General features: G+C 47.9%; 1 protein-coding gene across 1 annotated transcript in view; it reads left to right on the top strand.

Annotated features, from left to right (window-relative positions):
* The window catches only part of FAM178B (family with sequence similarity 178 member B), a 180,628-nt gene that overhangs the window by 126,483 nt on the left and 29,247 nt on the right, over positions 1–24,898 (top strand). Inside the window, exon 14 of the mRNA XM_035118861.3 lies at positions 6,750–6,881. Coding sequence (XP_034974752.2) covers positions 6,750–6,881 — 132 coding nt within the window. The remainder of the gene's footprint in view (positions 1–6,749; positions 6,882–24,898) is intronic.

Raw genomic sequence — 24,898 nt, 5'->3', positions numbered from 1 at the left:
ATTCATGTGAGTCCCCACCTGCAATTCTTAAGTGGTACAGTCCAAACATCTGCAGTTTGTGGGAATGATGCCAGAGTGAAGAGTGTTTCACCCCGTTGATCTCAGTGTGCGTCTAACTCAGTGGGCTTTCAATCTTTGCAGGCCTCTCGGCAGTGCTGTCGGCTGCAGCACATGGAACTGAAGGGGACAGGGAGTCTGGCTGCGTCTATTACACAGCTATTAAGCACACAGCGGCTGTTGGTGCTAGGTGTTGCCGAGACAAAGCAGCCGTCCCCCTTCCCCATGCTGTCATGCTATGCTCCTTCTGAAAAGCAGAGAAGTGGGAAGAGGGGGGCTGGGTTGGCTGCAGCCATGGGGGAGAAATTGCCCTTTGGATTCTGAAGGAACCTACTTAGTTCACACTTTCTGAAAACAATACGTGAATTTCACATTTATAAACATTTGTATGCAAATAACATGTACAAAGATGCTTATAATAGCAGCAAGTGCGTAAAAAAGCAGGTGTGATTATTTAGCTATTTATTAAGCATATTGTCACAGTGGCCGGAGTGGGCTACTTCAGAGTAACGACTCTACACCACTCTGCATTTTATCTTTTTATTGGTGCTGCGTATTTACAGTGCTGAAGGCAGTGCTATTTACAGAGACACATCTCATCCGCTAGAATCAGAACCTCCGAATGGCGTTTGGTGCATTTTTCTCCAACATAATAACTTGGGGAGACCCAGCCTCTTCCCCCTACGTTTTCGGCGCAATTCCGGAGTTGGGGGAATAGGTCTGCCCCCCTTGCTTCCCTCTTCCTGTCCCACCTGGGACGATGGCTCCGCTACCCTGCCTGAGCCTCGGACCCCACTTCCTGCTTCCCCACTTGAGACGGAGCTCTCCCTGCTTTCCCCTGCGCTCGGGGATGGGCTGGAACTCAGGAGGGGAGGGACTTCGCGATATCCCCTGTCCCTCACATCCACCCCCCTCCCAGGCCCCCCTTCTCCTCTCCCGAGGGGCTCCAAAGGCGTCGGTGACGACTGAAAGCCTAAAAACTCTGTGCTGTCCGAGCCTGTTGGTGTGAACACCTCTCCCCAATCCCTCGAGCTCCCTCCTTCCGCCTGAGAAGACTGAAAGCCCAAGAAGTCCGTGGCGTCCGAGCTGGTGGGGGTAAAAATACGCTGCCAGTCTGCCTCTTCCTCTGACAGGGTGGACCTCGGAGACACCCATACCTCTTCCTCCGGGTCCTCAAACTCCGCTTCCCATCTCCACGGTGAACTGCTCTCTGCTACCTCCTCCCCCTCCCTTTCCATGTGCCAGGGCTTGGGTCTGTGTGGGAAGAGTGCGTGGAATTCTTCCACCAAAAATTCCTCCTGTATCTGAGTGGCTGGGACCCATTCATTTTGGGAAGGCGGCGCATCCTCCCATGCCATGAGGTACTCCAGGCCCCCCACCCCTCTCCGTGAATCAAGGATGGCCGTGGCTTCATTGAGTTGCTCCCTGCCTCCCCTCTCCCCCCCTCCCTCGGGGTGCTGATCGCAGTCTCTGAACCTGGTGCTTTCTCTGTACGGCGACAGCAGCGATCTATGAAAGACTGGGTGCACCCTCATGTCCTCTGGCAGTGCCAGCCTGAAGGCAACCGGGTTGACCTGTTGCGTGACCGTGAAGGGGCCCAACCTTCTGGGTGCCAACTTCTTGCACCGCCCTCTTGTGGGAAGGCCCTCCGAGGACAATCAAACCTTGTCCCCCACCCTGATGACCTCCCCCGGTCGCCTGTGGCGATCTGCCCCCTTCTTGTACGCTTCCTTGGCCCTCTCCAAGTGTTCTCTGAGCTGCTGGTGCACCGTCTCCAGTTCCTCTGCCCAATCCTCTGCCTGTGGGCCCTCCTCCTCCTCCTCCCCCTCCCTCTCCGGGAAAGATCTGAGGTCGCGCCCGTAGTTGGCCTTAAAGGGTGACACCCCTGTGGAGACGTGCACCACATTGTTGTAGGCAAATTCTGCCAGTGGCAGGCGATCCACCCAGTCCGTTTGCCTCTGGCTGACGTAGCATCTCAGGTACTGCTGCAGAATGGCGTTGACCCGCTCCGCCTCTCCATTGGTCTGCGGGTGCCGAGCCGTTGACAAGCTGACCTCCACCTGCAGGAGGTTCATGAGCTGCCGCCAGAACCTGGAAACAAATTGGCGGCCTCGATCCGAAATAACTCTTAAAGGTAATCCATGCAGTCTGAATACGTGGTCAACAAACAGTTTGGCTGGCTCTTCTGCAGAGACCGCTCTGGCACACGGTATAAAATGGCACATTTTGGACATGAGGTCCACCACCACCAACACTGCGGTCTTGCCCCTGGACGACGGCAGGTCCGTGATGAAGTCCATGGGCACTACTTCCCACGGCCTGTGCGGTGTGGCTAATGGCTCCAGCAACCCTGCTGGTGCTGCTCTGACCACCTTTGCTCGCTGGCAGGTGTCACAGCCCCTTACATAGTCCCAAACATCTTCCCGCACCCCTGGCCACCAGAAGTGTCTCATGACTAGGTGAGTGGTCTTGTCCCTTCCAAAATGACCCGCCGTTGGGTTGTCGTGCATCTGCTTGAGGACCGTACGTCTAAGCTGGTTGGTGGGCAGGTACAGGGCTCCCCTGTAAAAAAGCAGCCCCCCGCGTTCTGCAAAGTCTTTTGCTTGCTCCCTCCCCCCTCGTAGGTCTCTGAAGATGCGGGTGGCAAACTCATCTGCTGCCGTCAGTGCTGTGAGTTCTGCCTCGCTCACCACTGCTGCTCCGCAGGACCATGCTGACGGGGGAAACACGTGTCGGGGTGCTGGTGGCAACTCCTCCTCCATGTACTCTGGCTTGTGGGAGAGGGCATCCGCCCTGACATTCTGCTCCCCCGGTATGTAGTGGATGGAGAAGTTGAAGTGCGAGAAGAACTCTGCCCACCGTATCTGTCGCTGGTTGAGCACTCTGGCTGTTCTCCGGAACTCCAGGTTCTTGTGGTCCGTGCACACCTGAATGGGGTGCTTGGCGCCCACCAGGAAGTGTCTCCAGTGTTTAAATGCAGAATGGATCACGAGAAGCTCCTTATCAAACACCGTGTAGTTGCGCTCTGGTTGGGTCAGCTTCCTGGAGAAAAGGCACAGGGTCTCCACTCTCTGTTGGCATCCAGTTGCAACAGGATCGCTCCCACAGCTGTGTCTGAAGCGTCGGTTTCCACGCGTAGGGGCGCATCCTGCACCACGTGGAACAGGTTCTGGTCCGAGGCGAACACCCTCTTGAGGCCTTCGAATGCTGCTTGCGCTTCCGGTGTCCACCTGAACTTCTGCTTGCCTCTCAGGCAGTCAGTGATGGGAGCCGTAACCCGCGAGAAGTTCTTGATGAACTTCCTGTAGAAGTTGGCGAAGCCTAGTAGGCGTTGGGCATCTTTGCGCGTCCTGGGGCTGTGCCAGTCCAGGATGGCCTGCACCTTGTCCTTATCCATCGCTAGCCCCTTGTCTGACAGCTTGTAGCCCAGGAAGTCCACCTCCTTGGTGTGAAACTTGCACTTCTCCAGCTTCACATACAGGTGGTGCTCCTTCAGGCGCTGCAACACTTCCCTGACGTCCTTCACATGCTGCACCGGGTCATTGGAGTAAATAAGGATGTCATCCAGGAAGACCAAGCAGTTATTGAAGAGGAGGGACCACAGGACGTGGTGCATGAAGGCCTGGAAGCAAGCAGAGCCCCCTTGCAAACCGAAGGGCATCACCAGATATTCAAAAGAGCCCAGTGGCGTGAACATCATGGTCTTCCACTCATCGCCTTCCCGGATCCTGATCAAGTTGTAGGCCCCCCGCAGGTCGAGCTTGGTGAAGACCTTGCCCCTGCGTGCCGCTGTCAGCAGATCGTCCACTCTGGGCATAGGGAAAGCCACCGGTTCCGTCACGCTGTTGAGCCGTCTGAAATCCACCACCAGGCGGCGCTGTTGCGTGTCTTTCTTGTCCACCCAGAAGACTGGGCTGCCCCCTGCTGCCTTGCTTTCTCTGATGAACCCCCGCTTGAGGTTCTTGTCGATGAACGCACGCAGATCCTCCAGTTCCTGGTCTGACATGGAGTACAGTTTGGCAGGGGGTAGCGTGGCCCCTGGCACCAGGTTGATCTGACAGTCAAAGGACCTGTGGGGAGGCAGGTGGTCGGATTCCGCTTCGCTGAAGACTTCCTGCAGGTCCCAGTACGGCTTGGGTATTGCCTCACCCCCCTTGACGTGCATGGTGGCCACCGTGGCTATTGGAGGCCCCTCCCCTGGTTGGTGCTGCATGCAATGTTCCAGACAAAAGTCCGATCCAAACGTGATGCATCTCTGGTGCCAACTGATGGAGGGGTCATGGCGCGCCAGCCAGCTCATGCCCAAGACTATGGGGGGGTCTGAGATGGTGGTGACGTTGAATGCCAGTGTCTCTGAGTGTCGTCCCACCGTCATTCTCATGGGGGGGGGTCTGATGGGTGATGGCCCCTCCCAGTAACTCCCTGCCGTCAATGGTGGCGACGTGCAGGAGAAAATCCAGCTGCAGAAGTTGGATCTGGTGCGCTTCTGCAAAGTTTCTCGAAAAGAAATTCGCGGACGCCCCCGAGTCAATTAACGCTAAGACCGTCAGGGGGTACCCATTTGGGAGCGTTAGAGTCACTTCTAGAACCACCCCTGCTCTGGGGTGGGTGGGCTGGTGCTTCTCCTCGCTGCACGGGTGGGTGGGTTGGGGCTGTTGGCTGCCGTTTGTGCCTGGCTGCTGCCCCTTGTCTCCTGCAGCCAGGCTGTCTCGTTTCCCTGCTGTGGTGCTGTGTCAGTGGGGGAGGGCACAACCGTTCCCGCCTTTCCTTGCCACTCCCGGCGATGTGGGCAGTCTCTGACGAGATGCTGGGGGGAGTTGCAGAGGAAGGAGTTTCCGCCCCTCCCCTCCTTGCGTCTTGGTGCCGCCGGGGTTTGAAAAGCCCCCCCGCGCGCGCTATCAATTTGCATGGGTTCCTGGTCTTGGCTGGCCCCAGGCGTGGCTTGGGAGGGCTGTTGGGGGAGTGGCTTCTCCAGAGACCGTGGGAACCAAGCCCGCTTTGCGCGCGTTGCTTGCTTGTCGTTCCACCGGGATTCCTGTCTCACCCCCACCGCCAGAGCCGCTTTGCTGAGCTCATCCATGCTATTGGGCTTTGGACCTCTCGAGAGCTCATCCTTGACATCCTCATGCAACCCCAAATAGAACGCAGCTTGCATCGGAGGCGAGTGCAGTTCCCACCCCAGTCTGTGCACCAGCATGGTGAATTTCGCCCAATATTCGCGAACTGTCATTTTTCCCTGGCGTAAATTATGCAGTTCCTCTTTGGTCTGGTCCATATGGCTATCAGACGCATACATTACTCTTAAGCCTTCTAAAAATAGTTTGACATTCTTCATGCAAGGATTTTTTGTCGCGATTAACGGTCTGAGCCATTCCCTTGCTGCCCCGGTAAGGTGTTCCACTACAAACGCTACTCTGTGCGCATCATCAGGGAACTCATCATTGTGCAGCTCAAGGGCATACAAGATCTCAGTCTCAAAGCCATGATACTCCCTTGGATCTCCGTTGAACTTGCTTACTAGGGTCCCTGCTCTCCTTCCTGGCAGCACTTGGAGTTGGGGGGCCCTCCCCCCTTGTTTTTCTCTGCATCCAACTTGTTCTGGAGGTCTGCCGCTACCACCCTTAACTGCTGCTCTTTTTCCTGTAGCGTTCTCACCTGTTCAGCAAGGTTTTGGCAGTCCTCCTTGACCTGCTCCGTTTCTTGCTTAGCCGCCTTTAATTCCCCCTGTGCCTGCATGGCCAGTTGCTGCAGGTCCTGCTGGGCTTTCTCCGCGATCTGCCGCCATTTCTCCGCTTCTGGCGCGCTCATCTCGGCAACTCCAAAGTAGCCCAAAAAAAGATTCGGAGGTTGCTGTCACAGTGGCCGGAGTGGGCTACTTCAGAGTAACGACTCTACACCGCTCTGCATTTTATCTTTTTATTGGTGCTGCGTATTTACAGTGCTGAAGGCAGTGCTATTTACAGAGACACATCTCATCCGCTAGAATCAGAACCTCCGAATGGCGTTTGGCGCGTTTTTCTCCAACATAATAACTTGGGGAGACCCAGCCTCTCCCCCCTACGTTTTCGGCGCAATTCCGGAGTTGGGGGAATAGGTCTGCCCCCCTTGCTTCCCTCTTCCTGTCCCACCTGGGACGATGGCTCCGCTACCCTGCCTGAGCCTCGGACCCCACTTCCTGCTTCCCCACTTGAGACGGAGCTCTCCCTGCTTTCCCCTGCGCTCGGGGATGGGCTGGAACTCAGGAGGGGAGGGACTTCGCGATATCCCCTGTCCCTCACACATATGTACAAACTACTTTGTAGCATAAAGCCGCTGAACTGGTGTACAAAGTGAAAAACAGACAATGTTAGTGAAAATACCACATACAAATGTATTAGGAGAAATTGTTTGCAAAAAAATATGTGGCTCAGGCCAAATTGCATGCAAAAATGTGTGTATTAGGAGAAATCCACACTAAAATGTTGATTAATTTCCATGAATACTTTTTAAAGAGGAAAATAATGCAATTGCAGAAATGTAGTAAAATTGAGCTTAAGACTGGAGAAATAAGAAACTGAGAGAAACTGACCCTGGCAGATTTATTGACCACTAATTGGGGGGTTTAGGGGGTGTCCCAGTTAATGGCTTTAGAGCACTGATTCCCATGGTACTCAGGGCAGCCCCTAACTCTGAGCGCCTCTCTTCTCCCACAGTTGCAACAGCTTGTCCATCTCCTGCCCCTCATGAAGCCTGCCCTTTTGAAGCAGGGCCTACAGCAAGACCAGAGGCTTCAGGTGCAGCCTGGGAAAAACCATCAGGAGGTGCTCGCTGAACTTGACCTGGAGGTAAGAAAAGCAGGGGGGGGGCAGTGAGGAAGGCTTTGACCGCCTTCGCTCCTTACATTTAAAGCACCATGAAGCCACTTTAAACAATTGTGGCTTCTGCCAAAGAACTCTGTGGCTTGTTAGGGGTGCTGAAAGTGGTCAGGAGACCCCATTCCCAGGATGCTTTAACAGTCAATCCCTCTTACCAGGGAACTGTGGAAATTGTAGCTCTGTGAGGGGAATAAAGGTCTCCACACCTTTAACCAATGACAGCTCCCAGAATTCTTTAGGGGAAACTTGAGTGTTTCAAGCGGTATCATAGTGCTTTTAAATGTGTGGTGTGAATTGCACTTATTAGCCTTTGTCAGTGCAGAAGGTTTTTGCAGTGGGGCAGAACGGGCCACAGCGGCAGGGAATCAACAAGCAGAAAAAGCCTCTGGGACTCAAACATGGTCCGCTGGAATGTGCAGAGTCCAGACTGACAAAACGGACAGACTTTTGTTGATGTGAAGTGGCTGCAATCTCCGAATAGAACTTGATTTAGTAAATTTGGAGACTTAAAACACGATCCAATAGAACATCTGAATTGGGGGGGGGGCTTCCATAAAGAAGGTACCCTGTAGATGCCTCTTCAACCTTGTGGGGATGGGATGAATAACCTTTGGAAGGGCCTGTGGAAACCCTTCCCTCTTTGCAGCAGAATGAGGAGTCCAAAGGTGCTGCAGACCCAACTGCCCCTTCAACAACGCTGGGTGGGACTGCCTAGAAAACTATCTTGCGCCCCTCTAATAAATCTCCCATTATTTTCTTGTCAGTTTGCTGCACTGCTGAATTATTCTTGAATTTAGGTGGCTTTATCTCTTGCCCTCAACTGCCTCCTGGCAGTTTAGAGCTACCCTACTGTCCTGCGCTCCATGTCTAAGTGAAATTACTGCTCATCTCTTTCCATTTGTAAAAATCCAGCTGGAAACAAATTTTAGCTAGCTAACTGCTTTTCAAGCATTTAACCTTCAGGGACACATTTCCACATGAACATGCTTGCTTGCTGTGGAACAGCCTTTGCTCAACACTGCAGATTATTTGGGGGAGTTGTTCCAAAGTCACATTCTCAGTTCTTGTGGGGTGATGCCCAGGCCAGCTGAGTCTCACTGTTGAACTGAGACTGTATCCAGAACAGTTCCAACACATGATGGAAGGAGCCTGGAAATGATAAGCAAGCTGTCTCACCAGGAAGCTCATCCCCCTTGCCATTGATCAACCACTGATAAGACCTCAGGGCTATACTTCGAAGTTAGCTGATTTTAGGGGCTTCAAAGTGCTTTGTCACCTGATGTAATTGTGACATGGCATGATTGACAGGTGAGTGGGGTCATCAACCCTTCACATTTGATATATGGGTGGGGGAGGGTGGGAGATAAGGGTCTATCTCTCTGGGCAGACCTAGTACCTACCTGGCACTTGCTCTAGATGAAACATATGCTGCTGCCCATCAGAGTAGACAACACTGGGCTAGATGGGCAAAGGCAGCAACTTCCAATGTTTATCCTAGATGGTTTTATGAGGTGTTTTCGGAATATTTTGCAATTTGTCAACATTATTCTTGAATTACTGGATGCAGTATGCAAAAGCCAGCCTTTTCTTGATGGCGTACAGTGAGATGAAACATTTTGATCATATGAAAGGGTGGGAAATTGTCAGCTGTTTCATTAATTTTATTCTATGGAGAAGCACCTTTTCTCACCTTGTAGATATAAAATAATAGCACTTCACAAAATAATTGGGACATGGCGAATTCCAACTGCAAATATTTTGAAGGCGAAACAACACAACAGCTTCTTCCTGAAGTGGTCCCAACTCCCTCACCCCAGGCTGATGTTTTGTTTGTGGGTTCATTCAGCAATATCTCATCGATACTTTGTGGTGCAATACATTGCTGCATCAGTGGTGTATTTATACTAGATTTCCACACATCATTCTTCTGTATTACTTGCCTTGTGATGCTTCCCCATTGCTGCTTGGAGGGGCAGTTTTAAGCTATAGTGCAACAGAAGCGGGACAGCCGCCACCTCTGCCCCAGAACATCTGTGCTATGAAATGTACAGGATATCAGCCGGAAGCTACAGTATACACACTGATTGAAAATTAAGTAGTATTTGCACCCAGAAACCTTTGCAGGTACAAACAGTATTTAAACTAGAGTTGCATACTGTCATGAGCACAAATAATCATGAATACACAATGAATGGGAATTTGGGAGGGGCCCCCAGTCTATGAGAGAACACATCCGCATGATCACATAGTCAATCGGTTAGATTTTATTAGGCGCTGATGTCATGAAGCCAGAGCAGTGAGGAGACCGTCCTTCCTGCATGAACATTTTTAATCCCATTTCAATGGCCTTCCTGAAAATTAACTGCCGTGGATGAGAGCATATGTGAATGAAGTTTGGTGTTGGAGTGGGTGTTGTTGTTGCTGTTAACCCCTCCCTCCTCTGCATCCCTCCCTCTCATTTCAGCTCAGTCTTATAAAATGAAAGCCTCCAAAGTTTTTGCCTAACCCCATTAGCTGGTGCTACATCATTTTTCTGTCAGATGTTTCATCAGGGTTGAAGAGAAGGGGGAAAGATATATCCAGCTGCGAGAGGTTTGCTGTTAAGGGGTTTATTTTTACAGGCCTACAAAGGATCTCTTTATTTCTCACCAGCATCAGAAGTTTGAAGTGAGGTCCACGTGGCCTTGGAGCCAGGGGCCTCTGGCAGGAGGCATCAAAGGGGGAGAGATTGGAGGAGTAAGAAAAAGCGCCTATTTTTTGCCAGCCACTGGGGCTTGTTTGCAAAGGGAAACAGGGAAACAAGAGAGTACAGAACGGCTCTTTAGTGTATGGCTTTTAATTGCAGGCTGAGGTTGAAGGGAAAGGAGGGCAAAGTGTTGGGCTGCCGGAGCAAAAGCAGAGAGATAAGCAGGCAAAGGGAGGGAGGGAGGGAGAATGTCAGCAGCCAGTGCTTGGGAAGAATGACTGCCTTGCGCTGCCACACTGACAGTCGCATGCTTGGGTGCAACCGCCTACCAAGCCTTTGGCTGGATTTGAGCCTAACATTTCACGTGTGACTTGTTGTTGTTTAGTCGTTTCCAACTCTTCGTGACCCCATGGACCAGAGCACGCCAGGCACTCCTGTCTTCCACTGCCTCCCACAGTTTGGTCAAACTCATGTTTGTAGCTTCGAGAACACTGTCCAACCATCTCGTCCTCTGTCATCCCCTTCTCCTTGTGCCCTCAATCTTTCCCAACATCAGGGTCTTTTCCAAGGATTCTTCTCTTCTCATGAGGTGGCCAAAGTATTGGAGCCTCAGCTTCAGGATCTGTCCTTCCAGTGAGCACTCAGGGCTGATGCAATTCTGGGCTGCATCAATAGGAGTATAGCATCTAGATCAAGATAAGCAATAGTACCACTGTATTCTGCTCTGGTCAGACCTCACCTGGAGTACTGTGTCCAGTTCTGGGCACCACAGTTCAAGAAGGATACTGACGAGCTGGAACGTGTCCAGAGGAGGGCAACCAAAATGGTCAAAGGCCTGGAAACGATGCCTTATGAGGAACGGCTTAGGGAGCTGGGTATGTTTAGCCTGGAGAAGAGAAGGTTAAGGGGTGATATGATAGCCATGTTCAAATATATAAAAGGATGTCATATAGAGGAGGGAGAAAGGTTGTTTTCTGCTGCTCCAGAGAAGCGGACACGGAGCAATGGATTCAAGCTACAAGAAAGAAGATTCCACCTAAACATTAGGAAGAACTTCCTGACAGTAAGAGCTGTTCGACAGTGGAATTTGCTGCCAAGGAGTGTGGTGGAGTCTCCTTCTTTGGAGGTCTTTAAGCAGAGGCTTGACAGCCATATGTCAAGAATGCTTTGATGGTGTTTCCTGCTTGGCAGGGGGTTGGATTGGATGGCCCTTGTGGTCTCTTCCAACTCTATGATTCCTTTCAGAATGGATAGGTTTGATGTTCTTGCAGTCTATGGGACTCTCAAGAGTCTCCTCCAGCACCATAATTCAATAGCATCAATTCTTCGGTGATCAGCCTTCTTTCTTTCTTTCTTTTTTATCTTTATTTATTAAAATTAAATTTGAATTACAAATCAATCCAGTACAAATCATAAATTTCCGAAATGAAAGATATATCCGAACAAGATTATATGGCATTATTAATCCCACCACCTCCCCTCCACCCTTTACACCACCCTTCCCTCCACCCGTGCTAGATTTCCTTATATGCAACTGAACATATTTCATTCCTTGCATTCCGTATTCTCAATTCTTACTCTTAAATTTGAATTTTCATTTTTAACCTTCTGTTTTGTAATCTACTTCACTGTAAGCAACAGCAATGGCTAGCACACAGTCTGTATGTAAATAGTGAGATTTATTCCAAATAGACAAAACAAAGGCAAGTAACCACAAGAAAGACTGCAACTTCCTGCTCAAGACCACTAGTTAATCAGATGATGACTCATCTAGCTCTCTAGCATGAGTCCACCTCCTTTTATTCCTACGCTCGAACAACGCCCTCTGCCTCTCTCTCTGTAATTGCCATTTCCTCTTATCCTGTAACCCTCCCCTCCTACGTTCCTGTAACTTTAAAGAACTAGGAACAGACTCGGACAAACTCTCTTCTGAGGTTTGAGTTATTTCTGCCATTTGCTCACCCCTCCCAGCCAGTTCCTTTATCAAAGCAAGCCTCCCTTCCAGTTCCGGGCTATCAGCCAAGTCCGACAGCTGAGCCTCATTAGTTATCGGCTCTAACCTAACATTCACACTCCATATTTTAATCTAGACATATCAGTGTGTTTTTTTTTCTGAGCAATGTTTTACCATATTAGCATCAAAACATTTCCATTTGTTTTTCAATTTTTGGTTAGATTGGTTTCTTATTATTGTGGTTAATTTTGCCAATAATAGGTACTCATTTACTTTACAGATCCACTCCTCTTTTGTTGGTAATTTTTCTTGTTTCCATTTTGCCGCTATCACCTGCAGCTGTACTCATATATTTTTTTCCTTTTTTCTTGTGGTATTTTCTTATCTAACAATCCCAAAAGATATGCTTCTGGGTGTTTGTTTATTGTAATTTTCAATATCTTCTTTAATTCTTCATCTATCACATTCCAGAACTTCTTGACCTTCTCGCATCTCCACCACATGTGGATCAGTGTTCCTATTTCCAGTTACATCTCCTACATAGGTTGGATGTCTTTTTATCAATCTTTGCCAGTTTCACTGGTGTCATATATCATCAGTGAAACATTTTCCTTAATAGTGTAAGAGGCCGTGAATCTTATATCCTGTTGCCAAAGTTGTTCCCACCGCTCTAAATATATTGGTTGTCCGAGATCCTGTGACCATTTTATCATCATTTCTTTGACTGCTTCGTCCATAAGCTCCCAATCTAATAACAAATTATATGTTTCTGATAATAACTTTTTGCTATTTTGTATCACCAAATTATTTAATTTAGATTCCTCCTCTGAAAATCCTCTCTTTTGATCTGCCTTGAAAACACTTGTGAGTTGTATATATTTCCATCTATCTATATGGAATTCCTTCAATTCCTCATATGATTTTAAATTATATTTTCCCTGTTTTTCTTCAATTAATTGTTTGTATGTAGGCCAATTTTTTAATACCATGGTGAAATCCACCATGGTGTTTTTGCTTCTAGAGCCAATCTGTATCTGCTCCAAACTTTATATAATGCTCCTCTCAATATATGATTTGTGAAATCTTTATTAATCTTAGCTTTTTCATAATTTAAATAGGCATGCCAACCGAATCGATTATTGAAACCCTCCAAATGTAACATACTATTTTTTTCTAATTCAATCCATTCTCTAATCCAAATTAAGCATTCCTCATCGTAATATAATTTAAAATCTGGTAAAGCTTTCAAGAGTCTCCTCCAGCACCATAATTCAAAAGCATCAATTCTTCAGCGATCAGCCTTCTTTGTGGTCCCGCTCTCACTTCCATACATCACTACAGTACTGGGAAAACCATAGCTTTAACTATACAGACCTTTGTCAGCAAGGTGATGTCTCTGCTTTTTAGGATGCTATCTAGGTTTGTCATTGCTCTTCTCCCAAGAAGCAGGCATCTTTTAATTTCGTGACTGCTGCCACCATCTGCAGTGATCATGGAACCCATGAAAGTCAAATCTCTCACTGCCTCCATTTCTTCCCCTTCTACATGCCAGGAGGTGATGGGACCAGTGGCACGTATGACTAAATGGTGCCAAATCCAATCTCATAATGACTTTGTATTATTATTACTATTAATTGCATTTATATCCCACCTATTTCTCCAAGATCCTCAAGCTGCTGTATATGGTTCTCCTCCTCTTCAGTTAATCCCCACAACAACCCTAGGTTAGGCTGAGAGGCGGTGACTGGCTCTAAATTACCAAGAGAGCTTCATGGCCAAATGGGGGTTTGAACCCTGGTCTCCCAGGTCCTTGTTCCACTCTAGCCCCTCCAGTTCACTGACTTGCACAGTAAGTGTTCACTTTGTTCTTGAATAAGTTATTTATCCTAATTTTCCCTTATTTTGTTCATTTATTCAGATTTTTTTTAGCCCACCCTGCAATAAGGGAATCTAAAACCATAGCAACAACATTTGATAATAAATGATAATAAATAACAATCAAAACAGCATCCAGTACAGAAATAACAGTCTCGCCTTATACTTGTCCTACATATTAACACCCAGGACCTAGCTGTGCAAATAAAAAAGTCTCCAGCTGGAGAGAAGAAGGACGGCATCATGGAGCAGGTGCCTTGCCATGTTGCTGTGGAACAGATCTCACCACCACCCCAGGTATCTTAGTAGGTGAGCAAGCTGCTGTGGGAGGAAACACTCCTTCAAATATTTAGGTCCCAAGTTGTGTTGGGCTTTGTAATGTATTACTTAGCACCAATAACGTGGTCCAGTAGCATATTGACAGTAGTAGCAGCCAACGTTGGACAGACCTGCTTTCCAATGGCATATGTCGCTTCCGGTGCAAGCTCAGCAGTACGCCCATTTTGATGCTCATGCCACCTCACTGTGCCAAGCTCCCTGCTGCCCTCTCCCTCTCCATCACCAATGCCTGGCATTGGGAACCGGGGCAGCAAAACCAGCGGCTATTGATTGGCAGTCAGTGGACCTGCTTCAGGAGAGTACTAGAAGATCCCAATAGACGAATCCCTACAAGAGCCTGGGTACTGAATTTTGCACTAACTGCAGCTTCAGGCTGTCTTCAAGGGCAGCTCTACATAGAGTGCATTACAGTAGTCCAAGAAACCCCTTGCTTTTCTCTGTTGTTGTATCAAAGGCTGGAAACATATCACAGCCTCTCCTCTCTCCTCACTGCTTGGCTCTGTTCACCAAAACAGAGGGCAACAGAAATAAAAAGGGACATTCTAGCCAAGGATTTGTTAACTGGGTATCAATTGATCTCAAGTGGAAAACAATCTAGTTTCTTCTGCAGCTCCTGTCACATATACTGAAGCATGAAATTGCAACATATGGATAAAGGGTGATACCCCTGTCTTTCTTACAAACTATGCAAATAAATTTCACAAATGTTGAAGCCTCTCTTGAAAATCAGTCTCCCCCCCTTCTGTAGGCCTCAGTTCTTCTTGTTTCAAATTAGAATAATCGAAGTTATTGGCTGTACAAAGATCCCTGAACCCAGAGAGTGTTGTCAGCAGGCAAATCTTTTCTCATGTGTAAATTATTCCATAACCTCACATAGAAAAGTCAGCAGTTCCATGGCCAAGTATGCAGCAGGCAGACCGGGCACTGTCAAGAGGGTTTCAATGGGAGATGAGTGGCAGATGTGTCTATAACACAGCTAGGCAAACCTGAGCACATGCACAAAGGACTCCCTCTTTTTTCTCTTCCTGTTAATGTTTTCCAGCCTGCCTGTACATAGCGAGACTCTTCAAGCACCTGCTCTCAGTGCAAATGCCATGTGCCCCACATTCAGGTTAGGATATCCAACAGATTATACCTTTGCTGGTCAAAAATGGAGTTTCAGCAGTAAGCCTGGCTAAACTGTTGGGCTTAGACCAGGAAGGACAAGGCTAATGAACTCCAAGGTCTCACCAACCACATACAAGTAAAGCTCTCTTTTAACAGGCATGGCTTCCCCCAAAGAATCCTGGGAGCTGCAGTTTTAAAAGGGTGCTGGGAATTGTAGCTCTTTGAGCTCTTCTAATATTTCCCAGCACCCTTAACAAACTACAGTTCTCAGTATTAATTGGGGAAGCTATAAGAGAGCTTTAAATTTGTGGTGTGGATGTGACCTTGGTATTACAGATCACAGTTACTGGTACTAGTGCCATTAGGATAAAATGGGCTCATCCACGTGTGTCGTCCCAGTTCCTTGCAGCAGTTGAATTTCTTTGTTTCTTATATTCCTTGGGGGGTGCCCTCCATTTTCCTCCCTCTTCTCCCCATGACTAGCAAAGCCAAAATCAATTGCACAAAACAGTTTTAAGATCAGAATTATGCAACTATACTGTACAATTATGCAAATATACTGTACATAATTTATGTAAGCTGCAGAATTTGATTGATCTGAGCACAGAATTTTTGCTTTGCCTATTTATGCATATATTTATGAGTGGAATTTATACCCTGCCTTTCCTCCCTAAAAGTGCACTCGCAGCAGATTTCAATACAGCAGCCTTCACCCAGCTCCAGATGTTTCGAATACAATTTCCATCAACCTCAGTCAGCATGTATTGGCTGGAGCTGATGAGAGTAATATTTCAAAATATCTGGAGGGCACCAGGTTGGTGAAGGCTGCAATAGAGCACATGTTATCTTTCACATAGCCTTAACCTGGTAGTTCTGGTGCTCTTCTCTTTGGGCAGGATCAGCCTTGATCAGGGACTTGGCCCTGGATGCAAGGTTGGAGGAGGGGAACTAATAGGAGAAACAGCTGGAAAGGAAGAGCTGTTCCCTGGGCTCAGGAGCTGGTTTCCAGCTCTGGGAAGCTCATCACTTTATCCAGCCTCCGCAGCAGCTCTGGCATATGTTGAAAGCAATAGGAGTGCATGCAGACAGCTGTGTGCAAGGAACCCATCTATTGCAGGTCAGAAAGGAAAGATGTGGGGTGTGTTCCTCTGTGTTGTGGCGAAGGACCCAGCAGCACACCCAAACAACTTGAGGACAATCTTTTCTGGAGCTAATACTGTAGCTCCTTTGGCTGAGAAAATGGTTTGATGACAAGAGACCGTTGTCAATTTTAAGTATCAGTTTGCAAGAGGGCAGATCAGAGTTTGTCTCCAATTAATATTTGAATTTCAACAAGGGATTAGATTGCAGATATCCAGTTTCAGAGAGCTGAGTAGCAGTGCTATTTATTATTATTATTATTATTAGGAAATGGTAAGCAAGGAAAATGTCTCATAACCAGCAGGAACGTCTCCCATGAGACAGGCAATGGCTGTTGAAATATCAGACCCCAGAATATCTTGTTGAATAAGATTTCCAGCAGTCAGAGGTGGCATATGCAGAAGCAGGACAATTTATGCATAGGAAAAGACATGCAAAAACACTGATCACGGAATTCAGCTATTGTTAGTCTTGCAGAACATGGGTTCCACTAGTCAGCATACTTAATCTTTTAGCTGAGAGTTCTTGCTCTTTGATTTAGGACAAGCACTATCATTTGCTCATATGTGGTCCCCCCCTTTCTCCCCCCTCCCCTTTTCACATGTTCCCCAAATACTAACAGTAATGGGAAATGGAATAGCAAGCTCCTTAACATTCTCCATGGGGGTCAACTTAGAAAGGCAAGGAAGAAAGATTCCATTAACAAGTAATGACATTCGGCTTTCTAAGATCCAGACAGCTCAAAGGGTTCTTCTTAATGGTCTAACATTTGCATGCATACAAAGAGGCAGAGGTAAGAGGAGGCGGCCTGATTGCTTTCTAACACTTCTATTTTATGTGCTGATGGATTCAAATGAAAGTTGGAATCCCCTTACATATTAGACATCATAAGAGGAGGAGTGTTTTGTGGCTTCACATAGCAGAGGCCAGTGGTCAAATTGTGAATGTGTTTGCAGTGCAAACTCCTTATCCAACCTCTGGCAGTTTATGTATTTTATTATGGTGCAGATTTTCCAGAAGCCTGTTATAATTTCTCAAGTTTCATCTCCTGTCTGCTACACATTAGCCTATGCCGCTGATTTTTGTCTTGTCTAACTCAGTAAAAAGCAAAAAAAAACAAACCACAATAGATCAATCCTGTTCAGGGAGGAGAATTGCTTCCCTGTGTTGGTTTTGTTCTCCTAAATTATCAATAAATGGGGCTCCCTCCAGCCTTTCCAAAAAGTTAATTGTGGGAGTTGAGGTTCAGTAGTTGCAAGCGTTGAACTGAGACGAGGAAGTAAATACTTCCTTTATTGTTATTGTTTGATTATAGGAAGTTGCTGTTCCCCACAAAATCATTGGGGCTTTTTTCTGCTTGGGTATTTTCTAGAATTCATCCAGTCATTTAAATCAGTAATTCCTGTTTTGTCCTCATCCACTTCCTTGTTGAGTTCTACAAAGGCAACATTGAGACTAAGGAGGAGGAAGCTGACAGGCAGGCAGGGCCGTCCTTTGGACTGGTTGTAAGTAAAGAGGCAGGTTGGTGGGGGCTGGATGAGCACAGGCTAAGAAGGTCAGTGGGGCAGCCTCCACTAAATTTCCCATCCCATTCTTCATCTGCCATAATGAGGATTCTATTAGCCTTTAGAGTTTATTAAGCCTCTTACCTACTAGAAATTAGGATTTTAACAAAGGCCAGGTGTTTGCTAACTTCAGGGAATTCTGTTCTAGACTGTGTTGCTCCCCTGATTAGTTTTGATAAGACTAATGATTTTGGGAGTGGGGGTGGGGAAATACACATTCTTATTACAGGCAAATTCATGGAATGTTTAAGGAAAGATGAGCTTTTTGGTTCAGCCCTTGCTGATTAAAGGCTGTCTATCACTCGTGCTCACAGGTGAAATGCAGCAAATGGCAGGAACATGTTTTTTCATGCCATTGAAAATGCAGAGAAGTGGGGAGAGGTGTTTGTGTGTGTGTTTGTCTTTCCCTTTTGGATCAGAGGTTGCTTTCTCCATGCTGGCACTGAGAATATGTATGGTATAAACACTGCCAGAGCCTGGGGGGGACCCCTGTCATGTTTTATTCATCTAGATGAACAGATTCCACAGCCAAGACTTAGCAGTTTGCTGGCTTCTGCCTTCTGCTTTTGGTTGGATCCCCAATGCAGTGTGTGTGCTTTCCGTACTTACTTGCAAGATCCAGAGTGTGTGTAGGGGTTCTTTGAAGCTCCTTCAACACCCTTCCCTCATAGGCATCTAATTCCCCCCAAAGTTCCCCTTGCACTACAGTTTGTGTGTGTGTGTGTGTGTGTGTGTGTGTGTGTGTGTGTGTGTGTGTGTTAAAGTTATCCTACATCTTAGGAACCCAGTTGATCCAGCTTTAGTTCATCATAGAGCCTAGAAAGCATGGTCCTGAGTGGTTGCCTCCTTGCTGCACTCTTTTCCCATGGAAAACCTGCTCTTTAGTGCTAAACCAGAGCAAAACTCAGTCTGGAGAAAACCTGAATTGCCCTTTGCTCCAACTGAGCACTAAAGAGCGATTTTCCCCATAGGAAAGCAGTGGGACAAGAGCAGGGGTAGGCAACCTAAGGCCCAGGGGCCGGATGCGGCCCAATCGCCTTCTCAATCCGGTACACGTACGGTCCGGGAATCAGTGTGTTTTTACATGAATAGAATGTGTGCTTTTATTTAAAATGCATCTCTGGGTTATTTGTGGAGCATAGGAATTCATTCATTCCCCCCCCCCAAAAAAAGTCTGGCCCACTACATGGTCTGAGGGATGGTGGACTGGCTCACAGCTGAAAAAGGTTGCTGACCCCTGGACAAGAGGATAAGTCCGAAATCTCAGTGACAGTTTCTCTTTCGTAACCAATCTGGGGTTCACCCATAAGCATTTCAGAGAGGAGATAGATCAGCACAGACTTAGAACAGCCCCCCTGTGGTTGCAGTAATTTGATAACTGCTGGTTTCTGTATTGGTGCATTCGGAAAAAATTCCAAAGTAATAGCTGAATGATGCCTACTTCTGTGATGCCACATAAAAGATGAAAAAGTAATGGGCAAAGATACTGCTCTCTGCTTTCTTCAACTAAGGGCAGGAGGGGACATACCTGCCAAGTCCGGGTCGTAAATAACCGGGATCGGCAGCACGCGCATGACCGGAAGTTGCGTGACGCAACTTCCGGTGGCGCTTCGCCCTTCTATGGGCACCAGAAAATGGCGGCGCCAGCGCCGGAAGTCGCTTCCGCGCATGACCGGAAACACGTAAAAGCGACTTCCGGCGCCGGCGCCGCCATTTTCTGATGCCCATAGAAGGGCAAAGCGCCACCGGAAGTTGCGTCACGCAACTTCCGGTCATGCGCAGAAGCGACTTCCGGCGCCGGCGCCCCCATTTTCTGGTGCCCATAGAAGGGCAAGCGGCACCAGAAAAAATGGCCGGGTAATTAGGGTTGCTAACAATTGCATTCGCCTCCACTCATAGCTGCCAAGTATCCCGATTTAAGGGACTATACCGGGATTTTTCGCTAAACGGGAGACCACCGGGAAACGCTAAGAAAAAAGGGGTTTTCCCGGCGGATACGGGATACTTGGCAGCTATGGGAGGGGAGCTACTCTCCCCACCCCCTAAGTATCACTTGTTATTAAAACTCAGTAAAAGAAAAAAAGAAAGTAGCAAGCAAGCTTTTGCATTCCAGAGACTTCCACATCAGCCCAAAAAATGGAGTGGGTAACAGGCTGGGTTGCTGCCATGGAGCCCTCATACGGCATTGCTGACACCATCCACCAATTTTGGCCGCCTTGTCTGGCACTGCCAGCAACTTTCAAGCGGGTGATGGTGGCATATATAGATGAGAGCAAAGCAATGCCCAGCAGGGGCAGCAACAGTTCTGGGCAAGTGCCGAGGTCGGCATTAGATCAGCCCACCAGAGACAGATTTAGAGGAGAGGGATTGGTTTGCTCACACTGGACGCTGAGCTTCACCCGGACGGGTGCTTCAGGCGGTGCGACAACATTGACTTAGAACATAATACACGGGGGGGGGGGGGGACTGAATTTTGGTGTTGCACAGGGAAGCACTGAAATGTGAAAACCCAAAGCACACCACATGACCCACTAAAGCCTGGATGCAGTTATAAAAGTTGAAGAAAGCGAAAATGGTTACTGAACACAGTTAAAAGCCTCAGTCTGCAGTTTGAAAGATGGAGCCCTGGATGTGTTGTGCAGATTTAATTAGGCTTACTCCTAATAAAACCTAATATAAAACCTTAATTAGGTTTTATTTTTATTTTTTATTATACCATGCTGTCAATATACATGACATTTCTGCAGGGTAGGGTAAGCAAAAAAGAAAGGTCCATACCCCAAGGAGCTTACAATCTAATTTTTGACAGAGGTTGGGGGGGGGGGGAGAGAGAGACAACAGAGCATGAAAGGAAGACCGTCAGCAAATGGAGCTGTACAAACTTCATCTTTGCTTCTGTTGTGGGAGAGGCCAAAGGCTTCATGGCAAAAGGGGATTCCAGGGTGAGGTTTAAAGGGCTTTATAAATCCAGCTAACACGGCTGTGCCTGTGCAGGGGGGTGCCAACCTTTCAGTGGCCTCTGGGCACATTTGGAATTCTGGGAAAGTGCCATTGGGATGTGGCAGAGCACATAATGGCTGCCACATTTACAGAGCAAGGAGAACAAAATGGTGTTGCACCACAGGCAGAATTACAAAATGGAGCAGGCTATGTCCCCTATTAGTCCTGTGTCCCGTTTTCCCCCCCCCCATTAATGGGAAAATGCACTTACATGAAGCCATAGCTGTGCTCACAGAAAAGCTCTTTGCACCTCTAACTGAGTCCTTCGATGCCATGGGAGGGGTACCGCTGTGACACTGGTCCTCATGGGTACCATGTTGGCAACCCCTGAAAATTGCATGGGGAGTTTGCTTGCTTAGCCCCCCACCCCACCCCCGAACACAAACCCAGAGTCCTCATCACGTACGGTCGTTAACCCATAGCTGCCAAGTTATCCCTTTTTTTAAGGGATTCTCCCTTATGCTGAATAGGCTTCCTCGCGAGAAAAGGGAAAACTTGGCAGCTATGTTAACCATGCCCTACATCCATGGTCTCCTTCAGCTATTGAGACAAGCAGGGTTCTTGTAAGGAGTCCTTCAGAAGATCTTGAGCAATTCAGGAGTTAATCCAATTATGCAAAGAAAGGCCTTTATAGAGTGAGCACTTCTGATATGGAGGGTTTCCCCCCCTTAAAAACACCGCTTTGTGATATGAATACATCCCTGCCTATAGTGCTGGTAGGGAGAACACCATTGTCCCCAAAAGAGCACAGCTGCATGTAAACACTTCAAATACTTTATCATCCGCTACCAGCCTCGCTCCTAGCATTGCTCAGGAGCTCTAAGAAACCTGCGCACTTTTGAAACGTTCAGTCATTTTTGTTTAAAAGGGTGTCCAATGGTTGTTGTTGTTGTTGTTTAGTCGTTTAGTCGTGTCCGACTCTTTGTGACCCCATGGACCAGAGCACGCCAGGCACTCCTGTCTTCCACTGTCTCCCGCAGTTTGGTCAAACTCATGTTCGTAGCTTCGAGAACACTGTCCAACCATCTTGTCTTCTGACGTCCCCTTCTCCTAGTGCCCTCCATCTTTCCCAACATCAGGGTCTTTTCCAAGGATTCTTCTCTTCTCATGAGGTGGCCAAAGTATTGGAGCCTCAGCTTCACGATCTGTCCTTCCAGGGAGCACTCAGGGCTGATTTCCTTAAGAATGGATAGGTTTGATCTTCTTGCAGTCCATGATCTTGGTTTTTTTGATGTTGAGCTTCAGACCATATTTTGCGCTCTCCTCTTTCACCCTCATTAAAAGGTTCTTTAATTCCTCCTCGCTTTCTGCCATCAAGGTTGTGTCATCTGCATATCTGAGGTTGTTGATATTTCTTCCGGCAATCTTAATTCCGGCTTGGGATTCATCTAGTCCAGCCTTTCGCATGATGAATTCTGCATATAAGTTAAATAAGCAGGGAGACAATATACAACCTTGTCGTACTCCTTTCCCAATTTTGAACCATTCAGTTGTTCCATATCCAGTTCTAACTGTAGCTTCTTGTCCCACATATAGAGATTTCTCAGGAGACAGATGAGGTGATCAGGCACTCCCATTTCTTTAAGAACTTGCCATAGTTTGCTGTGGTCGACACAGTCAAAGGCTTTTGCATAGTCAATGAAGCAGAAGTAGATGTTTTTCTGGAACTCTCTAGCTTTCTCCATAATCCAGCGCATGTTTGCTATTTGGTCTCTGGTTCCTCTGCCCTTTCGAAATCCAGCTTGCACTTCTGGGAGTTCTCGGTCCACATACTGCCTAAGCCTGGCTTGTAGAATTTTAAGCATAACCTTGCTAGCGTGTGAAATGAGCGCAATTGTGCGGTAGTTGGAGCATTCTTTGGCACTGCCCTTCTTTGGAATTGGGATGTAGACTGATCTTCTCCAATCCTCTGGCCATTGCTGAGTTTTCCAAACTTGCTGGCATATTGGGTGTAGCACCTTAACAGCATCATCTTTTAAAATTTTAAATAGTTCAGCTGGAAAATCATCACTTCCACTGGCCTTGTTATTAGCAGTGCTTTCTAAGGCCCATTTGACTTCACTCTCCAAGATGTCTGGCTCAAGGTCAGCAACCACACTACCTGGGGTGTACGAAACCTCCATGTCTTTCTGGTATAATTCCTCTGTGTATTCTGTTGTATTCCTCTGTGTATTATGTTTGAATACCATTGGACTGTGTAGTCCAATGGTATTCAAACATAAATGAAAACCTGCACTTTGATCTCAGAAGCCATCATGCAAAATTTGGTTGTGATATTTTAAGAGCTGTCCATATGCATAGAGAGCAGACAAACAACATTCCAAAATGTATCGTAGCTAATAATAACGATTAGTTTGCAGTTTGAATTTGCAAAGCATTTTACATTTCTCCTCATTCTCACAGTCATTTATGAGGTAGGCCACGGTGCAGATGGTGACTTCAGCCTGAAGGATATCAAGTCACCCTAAGCAAGTGGAGAAAGGTTTTAGCGCATTGGTAGAGCACATGCTTGTGTGCCTAAGGTCCTGACTTCACTGCTTACAGGCTTCCTCAACCTCGGCCCTCCAAATGTTTTTGGTCTACAACTCCCATGACCCCTAGCTAGCAGGACCAGTGGTCAGGGATGATGGGAATTGTATCAAAACATCTGGAGGGGCAAGGTTGAAGAAGCCTGGCTTAGCATATCCCTGTTGGGGAGGGCTGTCCCCTGCCTGAAACCCCGGGGCCTAGACCGTACTAAGTGAGGCAGACCAGTGGTCAAACTCAGTTGAAGGCAGCTTCCTATGTAGCTGAATAGCCAAGCATTAGTTTGGATCCTGAACTTACTGGTCTGAGTGTTTAGAACTACAGTGTTTAGAACTTACTGGTCTGAGTGTCTAGAACTACACAATCGATTTGAAGTGCTCTCCCTTAACATGGAAGACGAGGAACAGACTCCATTTGAAGATCTCTCCCTCATCACAGTTGATCAGGAATATGAAGACGAGCAGCAAAGTCAGTCCTCTGGAAATATGCAGGTAAATTTGGAAGGGACAGCACATGGAAGAATCCCAACCAACCAAGCCTATGAAGAGGCGCAAGGGCGTACCCACCACGGGGCAAGTTAGGGCAGCTGCCCTACTCTAGAAGCAGGGCTGGTGGGCAGAGGCGGAGCACAGCCCGGCGGAGCGCGAGTTCGCCGTTCCCGCCCGCCACGTTGCGCCCTCCCTCCAGCTCCCCGTCGCGCCCTCTGGCAAGGCCAAGCGCGACGGGGAACCAGAGAGCGCAGCACGGCGGGCGGGAACTCTGAACTCGCGCTCCGCTGGGCTGGGCTCCGCCTCCGCCCACCAGCCCTGCTTCTAGGGAGGGGCACAGCCCGGCGGAGCGCGAATTCGCCGTTCCCGCCCACTTTGTGGCCCCTCCCCTTCTGTGCCTTGGCCCCTCCCCTTGCCCCCCCTAGTTTTGATCCTGGATACGCCCATGAAGAGGCGTGTAGTGGTGATAGGGGATTCCCTACTGAGGAGTACAGAAGCAGTGATCTGTGGGCCTGGCAAGCTGTCTCGAGAGGTGTGCTGTCTCCCTGGGGCCAAGATCCAAGATGTAACAGAACGGCTGCAAGGAATCAAAAAACCCACTGACAAATACCCCTTCCTTTTGGTCCATGTGGGAACCAATGACACTGCAAGCCATAGCCTCCAGAAGATCAAAAGTGATTATGAGGCTCTGGGCAGGAAGTTGAAGCAAATAAATGCACAAATTGTCATCTCATCTGTCCTCCCAGTTGAACGACATGGCCCAGAGAGAGAGGGAAAAATAGGGGAAGTGAACAACTGGCTTCGCAAATGGTGCAAACAGGAACAGTTTGGATTCTTAGATCACGGCCTGCAGTTTCTTGAAGATGGACTTCTGGCAAGTGATGGGCTGTACCTCACAAAGGTTGGGAGGAATGTTTTTGCCATGAAACTAAAAAACCTCATCAGGAGGGCTTTAAACTGACTTATGCGGGGGAGGGAGACAGTGGTCCTGAAGGTAGGAGTCTATCAAGTGCAGAAGATGATCATGCAAATGTCAAGGACCAAATGGAGCAAACAGCATGCAGACCTAGTGGTGGGAGGAAAATATCCTTAAATAAGAGACATGGGGGAATGATCAATGGTCTTCAATGTCTGCATACTAATGCACAGAGCATGGGAAATAAACAAGATGAACTTGAGTTCTTAGTACAGCAAACTAAATATGACATAATAGGCATCACTGAAACCTGGTGGGATGGGTCTCATGATTGGAAGGTAGTAATAGAGGGATACAATCCGCCAGCAGGCGCGCCAAGCTCCAGCTGAAG

The sequence above is a fragment of the Zootoca vivipara genome, chromosome 6 (genome assembly GCF_965207765.1).
Source record: "Zootoca vivipara chromosome 6, rZooViv2.hap1.1, whole genome shotgun sequence".
Lineage (NCBI taxonomy): Eukaryota > Metazoa > Chordata > Lepidosauria > Squamata > Lacertidae > Zootoca > Zootoca vivipara.
The sequence above is the reverse complement of the archived record's forward strand: the minus strand, read 5'-3'. Positions and strand labels throughout refer to the sequence as shown.